Source organism: Aspergillus pseudodeflectus (assembly GCF_044049435.1).
Source record: "Aspergillus pseudodeflectus strain CBS 756.74 chromosome Unknown BJX68scaffold_27, whole genome shotgun sequence".
NCBI classification, from domain to species: domain Eukaryota; kingdom Fungi; phylum Ascomycota; class Eurotiomycetes; order Eurotiales; family Aspergillaceae; genus Aspergillus; species Aspergillus pseudodeflectus.
In genome coordinates this window covers 47,548-63,708 of record NW_027263803.1, presented here as the reverse complement: position 1 = coordinate 63,708, position 16,161 = coordinate 47,548, and the positions used below count along the sequence as shown (strand labels likewise).

The 16,161-nt window shown below is 51.7% G+C and overlaps 7 protein-coding genes across 7 annotated transcripts; all 7 read left to right on the top strand.

Annotated features, from left to right (window-relative positions):
• Positions 1 to 225: 225 nt before the first annotated feature.
• On the top strand, positions 226 to 1,655 carry BJX68DRAFT_239011 (D-mandelate dehydrogenase-like dehydrogenase). The gene is made up of 4 exons (XM_071040455.1): positions 226 to 835; positions 887 to 969; positions 1,021 to 1,302; positions 1,347 to 1,655. Exons 1-4 carry the CDS (start codon positions 709 to 711, stop codon positions 1,554 to 1,556), a joined length of 702 nt encoding a protein of 233 aa, XP_070897945.1. The 5' UTR covers positions 226 to 708; the 3' UTR covers positions 1,557 to 1,655.
• Positions 1,656 to 1,799: 144 nt separating this feature from the next.
• rpl17 (60S ribosomal protein uL22) lies at positions 1,800 to 3,340 on the top strand. The gene is made up of 4 exons (XM_071035815.1): positions 1,800 to 1,913; positions 2,175 to 2,388; positions 2,544 to 2,731; positions 2,780 to 3,340. The coding sequence occupies exons 1-4, from the start codon at positions 1,911 to 1,913 to the stop codon at positions 2,930 to 2,932; spliced, it is 558 nt and encodes a 185-aa protein (XP_070897944.1). The 5' UTR covers positions 1,800 to 1,910; the 3' UTR covers positions 2,933 to 3,340.
• A 394-nt stretch (positions 3,341 to 3,734) lies between these two features.
• BJX68DRAFT_105559 (uncharacterized protein) lies at positions 3,735 to 4,961 on the top strand. Its single transcript, XM_071035816.1, has 2 exons — positions 3,735 to 4,109; positions 4,212 to 4,961. Exons 1-2 carry the CDS (start codon positions 3,836 to 3,838, stop codon positions 4,781 to 4,783), a joined length of 846 nt encoding a protein of 281 aa, XP_070897943.1. The 5' UTR covers positions 3,735 to 3,835; the 3' UTR covers positions 4,784 to 4,961.
• A 107-nt stretch (positions 4,962 to 5,068) lies between these two features.
• BJX68DRAFT_105530 (uncharacterized protein) lies at positions 5,069 to 6,873 on the top strand. Its single transcript, XM_071035814.1, has 2 exons — positions 5,069 to 5,663; positions 5,723 to 6,873. The coding sequence occupies exons 1-2, from the start codon at positions 5,127 to 5,129 to the stop codon at positions 6,506 to 6,508; spliced, it is 1,323 nt and encodes a 440-aa protein (XP_070897942.1). The 5' UTR covers positions 5,069 to 5,126; the 3' UTR covers positions 6,509 to 6,873.
• BJX68DRAFT_276390 (serine protease) lies at positions 6,663 to 8,031 on the top strand (the record flags this gene model as incomplete). The annotated part of the gene is made up of 2 exons (XM_071048086.1): positions 6,663 to 6,677; positions 6,951 to 8,031. 2 exons carry the CDS (start codon positions 6,663 to 6,665, stop codon positions 7,818 to 7,820), a joined length of 885 nt encoding a protein of 294 aa, XP_070897941.1. The 3' UTR covers positions 7,821 to 8,031.
• A 3,163-nt stretch (positions 8,032 to 11,194) lies between these two features.
• BJX68DRAFT_105427 (VHS and GAT domain-containing protein) lies at positions 11,195 to 13,000 on the top strand. The gene is made up of 5 exons (XM_071035813.1): positions 11,195 to 11,410; positions 11,457 to 11,521; positions 11,586 to 11,624; positions 11,685 to 12,071; positions 12,123 to 13,000. Exons 1-5 carry the CDS (start codon positions 11,362 to 11,364, stop codon positions 12,903 to 12,905), a joined length of 1,323 nt encoding a protein of 440 aa, XP_070897940.1. The 5' UTR covers positions 11,195 to 11,361; the 3' UTR covers positions 12,906 to 13,000.
• A 614-nt stretch (positions 13,001 to 13,614) lies between these two features.
• Positions 13,615 to 14,922, top strand: BJX68DRAFT_105421 (lytic polysaccharide monooxygenase). Its single transcript, XM_071035812.1, has one exon. It carries the CDS (start codon positions 13,871 to 13,873, stop codon positions 14,780 to 14,782), a length of 912 nt encoding a protein of 303 aa, XP_070897939.1. The 5' UTR covers positions 13,615 to 13,870; the 3' UTR covers positions 14,783 to 14,922.
• Positions 14,923 to 16,161: the final 1,239 nt, after the last annotated feature.

Sequence of the window (16,161 nt, the reverse complement as noted above, 5' to 3'; positions counted from 1 at the left end):
CGGAGCGAGGGAGGAGCTCCAACAATGCTCTTTCGTGCCTCCGAGTCTGTATAGTATGTAAATGTAACCCCCACGTGGAGATCCATCGCAGCTCCATGAATCCATCAATCAGCACGAAAGCGGCAATCCCAGGGTAAGGAACCGAGAGACTTTAATCTACGGACATTTCTCCTGCTTCTTCTTTTCTTTTCCTTTGCTTTTCCCTCTCTCGCCCGCTTCATCTGTCTTTGCAACCTCCAAAATTGTACTCTACCACCCCGCATTGACATCATGCCTGCTGCGCTTCTCATCGGCGACATCACCCACGCCCGGAAGGAGTGGGAGGAGCTCTCCTCTATTCTGACACTCAAGGTGGACAATTCTCGAAACATGCCCGCTTCGAGATAGCTTCTAACGTGCCGCGATTCAGGAATTTCCCTCAGGTACACGCGAAGAGTTCATCAGCAACCTAAAGGGCGGCAAATACGACGACGTGACTGTCATCTACCGATCCAATGCCTCTACAAAGGTATGCGCTCTTCTCAGTCGCTCTGTATTCCGCTGACAAGCGCAGTTCACCGGCCCCTTTGACAAAGAATTGATTTCCCTCCTCCCCAAATCCCTGAAATATATTTGCCACAATGGAGCCGGCTACGACAACATTGACATCCCACTCTGCTCAGAACGCGGTGCGTCACCTTGAAAAAGCTGCAGCAGCGAGTGAAGCTAATGGCCACAGAAATCTCAGTTTCGAGCACGCCGGTGGCCGTCAACAATGCGACTGCAGATGTCGGCATCTTTCTCATGATTGGTGCCCTGCGCCAGGCCTACGTCCCGCTAACCGCAATCCGAGAGGGTATGAGCTCCGTCCAGCTAAACGAGTGAAGAGTCGAACTGACAAGAGCAGGCAAATGGCACGGTCAGGCTACGCTAGGTCACGACCCCAAGGGAAAGGTGCTGGGCATTCTCGGAATGGGAGGAATTGGCCGGGTAAGCCACCGAACTGCGGCCTTCTCTCCGGACTGATTCTGACGGCGACAGGAAATGGCCAACCGAGCCAGAGCCTTCGGAATGACAATCCAGTATCACAACCGGTCGCGGCTTAGCTCCGAGCTGGAGGGCGGCGCGAAATACGTCTCATTCGACGATTTGCTGGCTACCTCCGACGTGCTAAGTCTGAACCTCGCGCTCAACCCATCTACCCGTCATATTATCGGCGAGAAGGAGTTCCAGAAGATGAAGGATGGTGTGGTTATCGTCAACACTGCTCGTGGTGCTCTGATTGATGAGAAGGCATTGGTAGCGGCGCTCGAGTCTGGCAAGGTGAGTTCTTCAGCCCCTCATAAAGACGATGGCTAAGTTAGTAGGTCATGTCGGCTGGTCTCGACGTGTACGAGCAGGAACCCATTGTAGAGCTTGGCCTGCTCAACAACCCTCGGGTTATGCTCCTGCCTCATATCGGTACGATGACTTATGAGACGCAAAAGGAGATGGAAATCTTGGTGTTAGATAACTTGCGCTCGGCGGTGGAGAAGGGGGAGCTGATCACGCAGGTGCCGGAGCAGGCGAAGAAATAGACGAGATAGCGTTTAGAGTTTTGAATCATGAAACAAATGCATAGACATAATGACCAGTTTCTTTTCTTTCTCTCTCTCTCTCTCTCTCTCTCTCTCTCCATAATAGAGAACTGAGTTGTTGATCTCAGTCTTCGAGTGTTTCAGTGGTTCCGGAGATTGCGGCGGCAGAACTGCCGGGCGGTGGCCCAGTTAAGTTAGCTCCTAGGGCTCGCTTAGGGCACTGCCAGTGCCAAGAAAGAAATCCCGCACTACGACGAGCGACACCTGCGATCTCTGAAGTTCGACGGCCGACCAAAAGAAAAGCGACAACTTCTTTCCCGACAACGAGACCACCCGCTCGGCAACCACATCAAGATGGTGAGTTATTCTCGATTGCTCCTTTCGATTATCACGTCCATGGAATTGCAAGGAGGAACACAAATCTCGAGGGATTCACGCACACGCCCGGATGAAATGTCTGCTGTGATGGAAATTCGACAACTGCATGTCTCGCTGCTTCGAAAAATCTCGATTCCCAGCACCCCTCCCATGACGATTGCACATGATATCTCCGTTGAATTGCGTGGAAATGTGTGAAAATTTGGACTGGATGCTGATATTGGATCTTTTCTCGACCAGGTCCGTTACGCTAATCAGGACATTCCGGCCGCAAAGAGCGCCCGCGCCCGGGGCTCTTACCTGCGTGTCTCCTTCAAGAACACCCGCGAGACCGCTCAGGCCATCAACGGCATGAAGCTCCAGCGCGCTCTTACCTTCCTCGAGAACGTCACCAACAAGGCCGAGGCCGTTCCCTTCCGGAGGTTCGCTAGCAGCACTGGCCGCACCGCCCAGGGTGAGTGCACACGATACCTATGCGTTGCTTGAGAGGTGGATTTGAAGAATTCTATGTGGAAGAATTTTCAACGAAAGAGATGGAATTGATGGGATTATCGGACGACATTTGGGAATACACAATGGGGATTGAACGGTGATGCTGACTTCCTCCAGCTAAGCAGTGGGGTGTCGCCCGTGCCCGCTGGCCCGTCAAGTCCGCCGAGTTCCTCATCGATCTCCTTAAGAACGCTGAGTCCAACGCCGACACCAAGGGCCTCGACACCGGCAACCTTGTCGTCAAGCACATCCAGGTCAACCAGGCTCCCAAGGGCCGCAGACGTACCTACCGTGCTCACGGTCGTGTATGTTTCCCATCTCCGGTGCAATTGAAAGCTGTCTAACATGTCCAGATCAACCCCTACATGACCAACCCCTGCCACATCGAGCTCATCCTGACCGAGGGTGAGGAGGTCGTCCAGAAGGCTTCCGTTGTCGAGCGCAAGGAGCGCCTCAGCTCCCGGCAGCGTGGTGCTCAGATCCGCCGTGCCATCACCGAGGCATAAGCGGACTGAGTGTCAGTCGGGGAGGAGAGGAGTGTGTGAAGTGGTCAGAATTTGAATGGGAATACTAGCCGGAGTTTTCTGTTGTACGGAACAAATACCTGGTCACGGAAGAAAATACAAAACGATTCTTCAAAAGAATTCTTTCTTTTTATTTCTGGCGAAAAACTGTTCGAAATGATAGGCTGAGGAATGATATTCAGCCTTGGGCTCTTCACTACTGCATTGATAGACGTTGTAACTTGGCTTGTTCTATTAAATGCTGATGATCTGGTTTAAGGATACTCTCTTGAACAACTTGTAGTCGTGCAGACTACATGAACGCCAGTTACTTGCCCTCTTGCTTAACTTGTTCTTGCAGGTAAGGTGCGGCTGACGCTGCGGTCCAGCCGCTCAACCCTCGACATCTCCGAGCCTGCGGCGGAAAGCTGAGGAAAGCTGAGGACAATACATTAAACAACCCAGAGCAAATCTCGGCAAACACCTGACTAACATCCCAATGTCTCCTGGGTGATCGATTATGTCCAAATTTGGTCAAATCCTCCGCTCTCCTGTTCCTGAAGTTCCTCCCAGCAAGTCAAACTTAGACGAGGACCTACATGCGCGCCAATCACAAATCCCACTAATTATATGCAAGTCTCGGAAGAATCAAGGCCAGTTCACAGCGACGAGCGATGATCTGCAAGAAACCAGCTTTGTATAAGTTAGCATCCTTGCTGAAATCCTACTCTAACCCCGCCAGCGAGTCACCATCGTCGGCCCTCGACTCAGCTCCCAAGCCTTTAGTACCCGACACATGCCGTTGTCCCTGAATTACGTCGCAATACCATTGCATTTCTCCTTCCCGCATACTCTTCTCCATGCAGCCCATCCTCTCCAAGTCGCAGTCCACCTGAACCGTTGAAGATGGGCATCGCCTCCCCTCCCACCGCAGTAGCAGCGCTCACGCTCACACTCGCACTCACTGTCCTAACAACCGCACAAACATGCTACAACCCCGACCGGACGATATCCTCGAATGCAGTCCCCTGCAGCAGTGACGACGACACTTTCTGCTGCGGCAGCGATGCAATCTGTCTGTCGAATGGCTACTGTCTCAGCGTGACGGTGCAGCCCTACAGTTTATACCGCGGGTCCTGTACGGATTCAGGCTGGGGGGATTTTTGTGCTTATTATTGTGGTGCGTCGATTGCTTACCCATAATAATCCCAACCTAGTCACATATCTATCCATCCTACACGCCCCGTCCAACTGGTCTAATAAAGTACTGACGTCGAAATAGTAAACTTTCTCACGGGCACAAACGCCCTGATAACAAGCGTAGGCACAAACGACGACGGCCGCGCGATCTACTGCTGCGGGTACCAGAGCGCAAACCAAACAATTGACGAATGCGCGAATGGAGACGCGCCGTTTGTCCTCGAGGACGGGGAGATGGTCTTTGGGCGGGCGGCGCTGGCGGATGCGAGTGAAGATTCGTCCTCTTCGTCGACGACGTCAACGTCTCCGACTGCTACAGGAACCGACGCAAGTACCGAGCCCTCAACGTGCAGCAACAATGATGTCGCAATCGGCGCGGGTGTCGGTGTCCCGCTGGGTATGTTGGCTCTATCGGCTGTAGCATGGGCGCTCCTTGAGCGGCGGAGGCGGGTGAAGACCGTCACTGGTGTTGGGATTGGATCGGGGGCTGAGCGTGGACATGCGCATGTGCTAGAGGTGTTTGTCCCGCCGCAGCGGAAGGCTGGGCCGACGGAGTTGGATCAACAGACTGCTTCGAGTAGTCCGGATACACTTATTCATGGGAGGGAGGTTGTTGAACTCATGGGGTCTGAGAGGGGGGCGACTTCGACGTGATCTAGTACATGATGAGGGATATATATCCTTGTCTGTAGGTGTGTTGGTTTGGGGGTATATAATCCCAATGGGGCATAACTCTCAACCCCTAGCCTGCAATTCAATCATATTTTAGATCGAAGGGGCAGTGCCAACTAGTTTGATCGAAAAGTATCTATTCTTTCCAACTAGTTTATTCATGTCTTAAAATGACTAACATTTTGACTCATAGATCGATAGATCGAGTTTGATAATAGTGGGTAAGAGACTCTCTACTTATGGAATACTAAAATATATCATCCGTCTCAAACAATCTACAAACCACCCGCTCTCACCTAACACAACCAACTCCAACCCATTGACAATGGCCCACCAAACTCACAACATCCCATGGACCCTCCTCTCCTCCCACCTAAAATACAGCCGCGCTAGCCAATGCTCCTGCGGTGTAACAAACCTCCACCCACGGATGCAACCAAACCAGGGCAGAGAACTTACCTTTTTCATCAACGCATTCGTCCGAAACATCAAAGAGCACTCAGCCTGCGAGCGCAAAAAGTATCCTAATCACTACAACCCTCCATCGAACGATGAAATCATTCTCGATGAGCGAACGGCGAAGAGGATTGCGCCGACAGTTCGCCGGGTGAAAATGGATTTGAATTGGGAAAATCCTCGCAGGGATTTGGAAGTCATCGAGGATCGAACGGTGAAATTGTTTTTGACAGAGTATCGCCATACCCCGTGTTATCAATTTCTATATTTCCAGCGGCAGGGGTTCTTCAACCTACAGGTTGTTGCGGCGCTGCTGCTTTACGGGGAGATGGAGACCATTCTGCGGGGCTGTGCGCATCCGGATGTGGCGATTGAGGGCTGGTTGGATGCGAGGGAGTGTCAGTGTGTAAGTCATCGATATTTACATGTTCTGTGGGCCATCTATGGTGTTGACTTTTGTTGCAGGGCTACGAACTTGGATGGGAGCTCGTCTATGAAAAGGCTCTCGCGGCGTATATATGTCTGAATCTGCTCTACTGCTTCCCGGAAACGTGGGATAGCGCTTCTCCTTCTTCTTCGTCTTCGACGAGCGACGACACGAAGGACTATCGAGATACCAAGCTCTACCAATACACTGTGAGGACATGTACGGGAAAGCACAAACTTGCGGACCTCGTGACATATCCGCACCGACAGTTCTTTGGTATTCCCGACGACCACTGGAGCTCTGCGGGGTTCTATGTCAAGAATAAGCAGCATTGGCTGCGGTGGTCGCCTCATACATGCAGGTATGGGTCTACGAGTGAAAACCCAGGCCTCTACGGACTCGTTCCCTTTCGCGAATTTCTCTCGCTAGAGAGGCCTGCTGAGGATGTAATATCCTATCAACCGTTCGAATCTGACGCGGCTCACGTCCGCGGTCTTTTATGCCAGAAGGGCCTCCCTGTTGAGCTGGCATTAGATATAATGGACCTGGCGGGATATGAGCCGAGGCGGAGACTAAGGATCGAACATGACCCCCTACATCCGGAGAACCGTGAGGCGCTGGGCAAGTATCTCACATATTGTTGGCAGATCATAGTCCGATGTGATATGATGGCACGAGAAATCGGGATGGAGATTCCCTGGCATGATGTTATTTCCAAGTGCCTTGTTCGAATGCTGGACTCCAAGGGATGTAGGCATGAGAAGCGATGGTACAGGACTGAGTGGTCTGATGATGGCAGCTTTTGGAGTCATGTCTTTTCATAGCTGCGCTAGCATTTGACGAAAGCCGATGTATGGAGATTATCGAGGCGAAGGAGACCATCATCTGACTGCTCGAGCAGCAGTGCGGTCTGAACGTGGACTGGCACATGGCTTCCAAGGTGGCCCTCGCTCGCTATAATTCATCGCTCTAACTGCCATGTCCCGTGCGGCAGTCTGGGGATGTTCTTCTTGACACTAGACTGCCACGCAACAAGTTTCCGGTGATTAATTGGCTTCGACCTCTGCAATCAACAAGATTCCTGCAGGGTAACATTGGGGAGTCACATCAGGTCGGCTTTGCCTCTCACCAAACGCGGGGGTGTAGGGTTATCCATGCATCACCAGAGTTGGCAGGCACACAAGTATAAGCTAACATCAGTTGACCACTCCTGAAGATATATCAGGGATAACTGTATATCTGGACTTGCGCGTGGGAGAATATTAGATAAAACAAGTTCTCCCTCTCTATATATTCATAATCCTTCCCTCGCAATCTCTAGCTAACCTCTCTCAAAAAAGCCACCAAAATCACCATTTGAAGAAACATGACCAGGACACTCTCATCCTCTCCATCATCCCATCAGTAGCCCTCGCGCACAAGCGCATCATCGGCGGCTCCGAAGTCGCCATCGAAGACCTCCCGTACCAAGTCAACATCCTGGTCTACGGCACCTTCGCCGGCGGCGGCAGCATCATCGACGAAACCCACATCCTCACAGCCGCCCACTGCGTCTCAGGCTCTCCAACCGACGCATATACAGTGCACGCCGGGTCTGCCCTCTGGGCCTCTGGCGGGATGAAAGTGAACATCTCCAGCATCACAAAACACCCTGACTATGGGAAGCCGATTGCCCTGGAGAACGACATTGCGATCATCACGCTGGCTAAGAGTCTCACGTTCGGACCGTACATCCAGCCTATTTCCCTTCCCCGCTTGCATGCGTCGGATTCGGATTCTTCCTCCGCCCTCGTTGCCGGTCAAGAAATCGTCGTCTCGGGGTGGGGGGACACAGGCGAAGGCAGGGGCATGTCGTCGACGCTCCACGCCGTGACTGAGGAAATCATTGAGCGGGGAAAGTGTGCAGCGGCGTACGGGAGAGATAATCTTCGCATTACGGATGGGATGTTCTGTGCTGGGGCGCCCAGCGGTGGCAAGGGTACGTGTCAGGGTGATAGTGGTGGTCCTGCCGTGGCTGATGGGATTCTCGTTGGAATTGTCTCGTGGGGGTACTGGTGCGGTAGGCAGGGCTATCCAAGTGTGTTTTCGAGGGTTGCTTATTATCGGGATTGGATCACGCAGGTTATTGGGATCTGAGACCGGCTTTAGGAGAGAGTTTTGGCCAGCTCTATCGGGTGGGGTCGGCCGGGGGATTCTAGAGCAGTATTCATCCTGCTTAAGGATAGCTTGGATGTAACTTTTGCCCGATCTAAGTGGGCTCCAAGGTCCGAATTTATTTTGGCAATTTTTTTGACTGGGGGGTGTTGTAGCTGGAGTAATGAATCAATATGAAAGTGACACGCTGTGGAAAAGTGGAGAATATCCATTAGTTATTGCTCAAGCAAGGATGCACGTTTACGCTTCTTAAGTCAATAAAAGTATAAAGAAGCCTTTGCATTCGCATAACAGCATAGGGAAACCTAATCTAAATCAGGGGAAAACCTAGACCAAGGCAGGAAGATAAACGACATGAAGAGAATAGGAACTTTGACAGCTCAAATCCAGGACACAGAGATCAGCCCCCTCATTGACAACCTTGTAGTTTGAAAAAACGCTCGCTTTCTAGGGGGAGTGGTAGTGCAAATCAATTCCCTGTCAAGGGTAGTCCAGAACCTCGAATGGAGCTGTTTCAGGGCCCCGCGCACAATTCTGGTCTGGTTGCCTGGGTTGTAGACCAAAGACAATGGTATACCGCGGCCTAGATGAGATGTCATGTTAACTCACTGCAGTATGATTTCGCAATCATCATAAGCTCTGCTCCAAAACGGTCAAGTACGTACCTGCGTTCTACAACTCGCTTGGACAGTGTTTCCTTTAATGGTATGGCTGGTTTTTCCTTTTGTTTCAACATAATTATCCTCGCCGATGGGTACGCACGGATTCCCCTTGCTCCCAAAATCGTCGAAGAAGTTGGCGAGATAAAAGTAGTAGCCCGGTAAATCATCACTGGAGGGTCTAGTCAACAAGAACAGTATCAGTAATCGCCTCTTCCCAATATCTTTTCCTGGTTAGGTGCGGGGTATTTGAAGGCAGGGCTGGGAACGTACTCCCAACTGACTTCGATGTCAGAATGAAGGCTCACAGTCTGCTCCCGAAGCGGCAGTGGTCTTATTGCTGTAGAGGTGGTCACGAAGGCAGCAATGGCAGCAATAGTAGAAAAGCGCAATTTGTTGTTGGCAGTGGGGGGTACGTTGAGACTGGAGGGGATAGAAAAGCGAGTGTGAAGTAGGTTGATAGATTCAATATTCAGTGTCGTGGACTAAGCTTGACTATTTATAAGATCGAAACTCGAATCAGACCCAGGAGCACGATCTTGAATATAGTCCACGAAAAGTTCAAGCAATCTACTAAATGCGCTATTTCTTCCTCAGCACCCGAGAACCTTCAACTTCTAAATTCAGCCTCACCTTTGACAGGTTGAGTTAGGAATACAACGAGTTGGGACTAACTCTCATGCAGTGCCTACACCTGTCTACCCCGCGTGCTGTTATGGATGGTTGAATGCTCTTATGGTCTATAAGATATACATTTGGGGACTTGAGACACAGGGCCAAATTCTTGATTTCAACCAGTTTTATAGACAGACATAGAAGTTATATCTACTACAAGGCTATGGTAGGCTACACTTGGGCCATGTATAACGCTATGCGGCTATAGTCAACTTTGGAACGAGTTAACAGCCAACAACCGGAACCTCGAGTTTAGTATGTAGAAATACTGTCACGCGCCCCTTGACATGCCAACCAGTTATAACCTCCCCTTATATTCGAGGTAGTATTGACTAATATTGAGGCTCGAGTAGTCCAAATATAGCAACAAACGCTCAAAATCACAAAATATTCCGGTGTTGGCTAGAATAGAGCTGTAGTCGGGGGTTCGACGCCCGAAAATGACTATATGGAGAATATGCTGTAGACAACTAATAAGACCTAGATATTGTACAAGTCATTGAAAGATTGAGTGGCTTCATAGAGCACGAACTGGAAAGGAGATCGGAAACCCCCTAGCCATGTTGATTTCAAATGAGACAACAAATCGTATCTTTCTCTGCCTATAGAACCGGTATTAATTTGAATTAGAAACGCACAGACTCTACATTCAAATATGCCTAGTACTCTGAGTTGCTGATCTAAAAGCTTGATGAAGAGAAGATATCTCCAGGGAAATATGTACAATATGAACTGGAAAGGTTTCCTTATTAGGTTACTCTCCAGAGACCTCGGAATGTTCTCTAAACACAAATATGAGCAAGATAACCCCATCGATTTTGAATAACTACGGCTGCTTGTATCCGCGGAGATGGGACATCTCTGACTCTGATGCATGGGTTAGCTCGGCAACTGATGGCACATTGGTTACTCATGTTGTTTCCAAGCACGTCCGAACCGGGTACAGCATATGAAGAACCATTTCTGTAGCCACCACAGGGCCCCGGAGCTGCCAGTCTGGACTGAATATCACTGTCGCGTCTCTGAAGCTCTCCTTGCTGGCGTGAAGGGCCGGGGGGACATTAACTTGTGTGCTGGCGGGGAAAAAATGTCCTAAGACCTAGGTAGTATCGCCTGACAGGTGAAACACGTCAATAGAAAAAAAATCCAGTGCGCAGGTGTATCCACGTCCCTTCCTTGCAGCATGTGACCAGATAGTAGCTTGATCGCCTCGTACCACACGCCCCTCCACCTAACAAACAAGATACAAATCCTGTACTTAGTGAAAAATCAAGAAAAATAGGTAGAGTTAGAGTTCGGATTGCAGCTGTCTAATTATACCCCACCTAGCGAAGGTTAGTCCTTAACACACGAAGTTTACTAGTATAGGCATTGCCTCTCGTGGGGAAAGCAGAGCATGCGGGGACTTACCAGAGTACCAGTAACACCACATGGGCAAACAAGGGATCGATGAGTACAACATATTAGAGGGTTAGCGCTCTCAATTTGTGCTATCTAGCCTCATCATCATATTTGAAGAAACATGTTCTTCTTGCGGAACATTGGTCCGTCAATTATCCAGGGAAATGGGTTGCGACAATCCATGGTCTCGCACAGTGTGCCAAGGGACGAGAGTTTCCCTCTCGGCCGTCGAAGATTACGTCGTGCGGACAAATCTCGATGAAATGTATAGGTCATTGGAAGCCAAGGGTGGCGGTGCTGCATTCTGCATACAGAATCTCTTGAGCTTAAAGCTGGGCGACGAATAGCCACGGTCCAAGGCACAGGGCATACGTGTATCGCATGCGAGGCGATTATGCGACACTGTGGCGGTGGTGGGGAAGGAGTTCAAACTCCAGAGGCCCTTCCCAGGCATCACCGTTCTTGTCCATTAATCGCATCGAATGCCTACCCCGAGGATGACTGGCGCTGGCTCGACTTGCGTGTCGCGGACAAAGCGCTGCTCTTGATTGTGTCGCCTGCGATCGCCGCTTTCTTTCTGCCTTCCGCAGCTCAGCGCTTAACTAAAGGCTGCCAAATGACTCCGACGCACGCCGTCGCCTACGCCGACTAGCTGCAACAGCCTAACTTAGCTCTCACTTCCTTTCTTTTTATCCCTCTCCTTCGCTTTTTCGCCCCTACACCCCAGTTTTCCGTCCCTCTTTCTCTCTCCGATTCCAACTCAAGTCCTGCGGTCCGGCACCGACACCATGAAGCGCCTCCTGAGTACCATCAACAAGCGCCCAACGCTCAATCGGAGTGAGTAGGCTAGACTCCGCGACCGGCTTTTCTGACCATTGGATAGGCCCTTCACGCGAAAATCAGAATTACTCCGAAGACTCGCCCGAAAGCATCATCATAAGAGAAGTGGTTCGCAGAGACCCGTCGGACCTCTGTGCGGGGAACACTGCTGATCGCGTTGTTTACAATCTAGAATGCCTTTTGTCAAGAGGGACAAGGCCCGCACCATCCGGTATGTGTTAATCCTCCGATCACTCCCTTTGCCGCGCGATTTCTTACACGCACGTCTCAGCAAGGAGAAGAGTACGTCCACCTGCCGAGTATCGTCGAGAGCGCCGAGTCGAGTCCCAATGCCGCGCGCGAAGCCGCCCACCTCCTTAGGAAGCTGCTGTCGACACCGAACTCGACACCGACTAATATTCAGTACAATGCGATCATGTTGATGCGCATCCTCATCGATAACCCCGGACACACATTTTCTCGGAATCTCGACGCCAAGTTCATCGCGACGATCAAGGATATGCTGCGCCAGGGGAAGGATATGGGTGTGCAACGGTTCCTGCGGGAAACACTGGATGCATTGGAGACACAGCGCGGTTGGGACGAGGATCTGAAGCCGTTTGTGGAGATGTGGAAGAAGGAAAAGGTCAAGATGGATAAAGCTTATAATAATAACAAGGTATGTATCGCCGATCATCGATCATCTGCATCAGCCGCTGATCCTGTGTAGAGTAATGGCCGGGGTACTTGGCGAGGAAGCCCGTCGCGACAGAATTCGGACCAAATGTTCCGTGTCGAGCGTACCGATTCGCTGCCGTCGCCTGATGAGCTGGTTGCTCGTATTTCCGAGGCTAAGACTTCGGCGAAGCTTTTGATGCAGTTCGTCCAGTCGACAACACCGGCCGAGATGCTCTCCAACGATCTCATCACAGAGTTCTCTGGTCGGTGTAGAAGGGCGTCGCGCGCGATCCAGAACTATATCCACGCGACGAATCCCCCTCCTGATGAGGATACCCTTCTGACACTGATCGAGACGAACGACGAATTGTCCGTAGCCCTTTCCAAACACCAGCGGGCCATGCTCCAGGCGCGCAAGGCCCTTGGGCAACAAACACCGCCAGTGGAATCGGCCAACCAGTCGCCCGAGCCAAACGACCAGCTCGCGGGTGCCGGCGCGGTGCGCCAAATCCCACCCCCGCCTCTTCCGCAGCGCAGTCAGACGCCTCCCCCTCACAGTCCTCCCTCGCCAATTTCTCCCGAAGCTCTTACCCACAGGTCTGGTACAACGAAGACCGTAGTATCTGATGTCTCAACGGCGGGTGGCAATCCATCAGCTGGGCGGTACGAGTATCGATCGGAGGATTACCAAGTGCAGAACCCATTCGCAGACAATTACAGTATTCCTGCGATCCTGCCAGGCCCCGCGGACGAACCTGGTCGGGTAGAGGAGCAGCGAGACCAGTGGAATGGGACGAGTCAGACAGCCAAACCCCCTCAAAACCAAAATGCTTAGCGGTCGTTTTTTTCTATCAGCTTTGGTTTCAGCTTTGGTTTATTCTTCCGTGCTTTTTGTGTATTTATATCCTTTCGACGATACCTCTTTGCGGAGTGTAATGCATTTTCTCCCCGGACATTTTCCTAAACCATCTTCCTCCTCCTTTACTAACTTGATCACAGCCCAGTCTGCTAATTGCTTTATATTTCAGGACGACTGGCGATATTGTGGATTGAGCTTGTGGACACTGACAGTGGCGTCAGCGTATGGAACAGGCAAGTCGCCCGTGCAGCACGCCCTCATTCTTAATTATCCGAACTGACTCGTAACAGAGCTCCAGCCTTGCTCGACCGTGCCAAATAGATTGCAGATTATTGCTGGGTTCAAGAGGATTGCAGTCGGCCCGCACGCAAATTCAAGACTAATGAAGCTGAAACCCCGGGAGCGCCAAGTCACATCCCTGGGCCACATCAAGCCAAGAATCGTGATCCACCGCCGTTATTGAGGCTAATCAAGCTGAAACTAAACAGCGCTTCGGCTCATACCGACTTGGGGGTTCCCTCGGAGCCCTTAGGAAGAATTTGCGTCCTGACGTCTACCTTGTCGCACGATGGCCGGCCCCTTATTCGCTGTGGATTGAAGGATGGAAATTATCCTCTTCGGGTCTTAGCTGTGTTTCATGCACTATGTCACTTGAGAACTCAAGGCATGGCTCTTCGGGGCGCTGGGGTCCTATATAGACGTGATACTGCCTCCTCATTCTTGGAGCTTTCTTTCCCTTCCTTCTCTACGCACGCAGGCTTGCTAGTCTTGTCCCTCTTTCTTTCAGACATTCACTTCAATACCGGTCTGTGACCGTCGCATTCTTTACTTCGAACCAACTATCGCTCTTTCTCGGTATACTGGTATACCTGCCAATCACTCACTCTATCTATCTTTCTCTCGCTCAATCAGCCAATCGATCAACCAGCCCAATCTCCAAAATGAAGCAAGCTACTTCCATCCTCGCCGCCGCCGGCCTCTTCTCCCTCGCCAATGCCCACGGCTACATCACCTCCCCCTCCCCTCGTCTCCCCGGTGACGCCATGGCCGCCGCGTGCGGTCAGCAAGTCTACAACAACCAGGCCGCCGACCGCGCCGGTAACGTCCAGGGCGAGCTCCAGGTCGCCTCCGGCCAATCCGACTACGACGCCGATGCCTGTGGTATCTGGCTCTGCAAGGGTTACCAGTTCGCCGACAACACCGACAATGTGCAGTCCTACACTGCCGGCCAGGTCGTCGACTTCGTGGTCGACATTGTCGCTCCTCACACCGGTGTCGCCAACGTCTCCATCGTCGACACGGCCACCAACACCGCCATCGGCTCCCCGCTCATCGAATGGACTGAGGGCTACGCCTCTACCGCGACCGGCGTCAGCGAGGACGAGACAAACTTCTCCATCACCATCCCTGACGACCTGGGTTCCAAGTGTTCCGAGGCCGGTGCCTGTGTTATCCAGTGGTATTGGTTCGCCGAGAGCATCGACCAGACCTACGAGTCCTGCGTTGACTTCACTGTCGGTGGCTCTGGCTCTGGTGGCGAGTCGCCCTCTGAGCCTGCCGAGTCGAGCTCTGCTGCTCCTACCTCTACCTCCTCTGCGGCCCCTACCTCGACTGCCAGCGTGACCTCCACCACGACTACCACCGCGGCTCCCACGACCACCGCCGTCCCCACGACCCTGACCACCTCCGTCCGCCCAACCTCTACCACGACCGAAGGCTCCAAGGAGACCTCCACCACCGTCCCTTCTTCTGCCCCTACATCAACCGGAATCTCAATCCCCAAGGACGGCACTGCCGAGGAGCAGCTGAGCTTCATTTCCAGCCTGCTCAAGGCCCTTCTCGCTTACGAGTAAGGTAGTCAATCTAGTTCGGTAGACAGATAGACAGATTGAGGGACCACAGCCCTCTGGAGGGTGTAGTTTTACTTTTGTCTTCTATCTACTCTACCTTATCCTGCTCGGTGTGGTTTCTTTCTTTCTTTTCGGGGATCTAGATAAACTTTGTAGTGCTTTCTTGGTTGATCGTCTGCCTGTGTGGTTACGCCTGCGTGTTCGTCCTATACTTTTATTCTTTTGATTCTCTTCTGTGTCTATTGTAGATTTGGTGCCTATATTATGCTGGATAGACTAGTGAATGAAGAAGAGGAGATTAGACTATATTCTATTTTCGCATACTTCACCAATGATCTGGTGTACTATACGATCGACTGGTAGGTATACTATTTCCATTTCGTACTACTACCTTCACCCGTTGCATCCCTCGCGCTTCAGCCGTTTGAAAGAAGACCTTACGTGCCTCCCAGGAACGACTTCTCCCAGCTCAATTCCGTGCGCCCAGCTAGGTCCATACCATCCCGCCAAGCCAGTTTCGCTAACCCCGTTCTTAGGATTATCAGAGCCCGAGACACTATCTCGAATAGATTTCCTCTTGTTCGATGGAACTCTAGGTACGACTCGAACCTAGAAAGATCTTCGGTTCTAAGCCATGCCTTGCACGACCAATCACGTTCTTTCCACGAGTGTCCCAACACTCTTTCCTGTCTGGAACCCAGGTACGATCCTGTCTTGCCATTCTTAAACCTAAAGACAGCACGACCGAGTCAATACCTGCCTATCCCAGGATATGTATAAAGAGGCAGGGGCGACTGATGGTCGGCCCGGGAACGCCAACGATCGTTGCTTCCTTGTCGATTTTTCCATGTCCGGTTTTGGAAGGCGCGAACGATCGAGTCCGATGAGATGGGAAAGTGCGACTGTCGGCAGGGTCCATCGCACCTGCCTCGTGAGTGAGGGATACTGTCGTGACCAAATCCGGAAGGTACCGCGTCCGGATGTTGAAAGAGGAAGGAGCGAGCCGGGGCATAGGTCCATCGCACCTTCCCTGTTCTTGCTCGTTTCGTACCTTCCTCAAATGGTGACATATCTATCCCACTGACAAGGAAGGAGCGACCAAGGGATCGAACGATCGCACCTTCCTCCAGGACTACACCCGTACATCGCTCTTTCCTTTTATGGAGAGCATGGGGTTGGTTGGCGAATGGAGTAGGTCTGGCTCGGGTACCCCTGCACAATATTCCAGCCTCCCGAGTCATAGTTGTCGTGTCCCAGAAAGAGCTCAAGGGCGCATGGGTTTTGACGAACAAATGTTCTGAGAAGTGGAAGGTCGTCGCTGGAGTTCTTCTGCTGCTTGCTTCGTTTGGCGACTCCCGAGATAGCAAAGGACAGTGTATGGA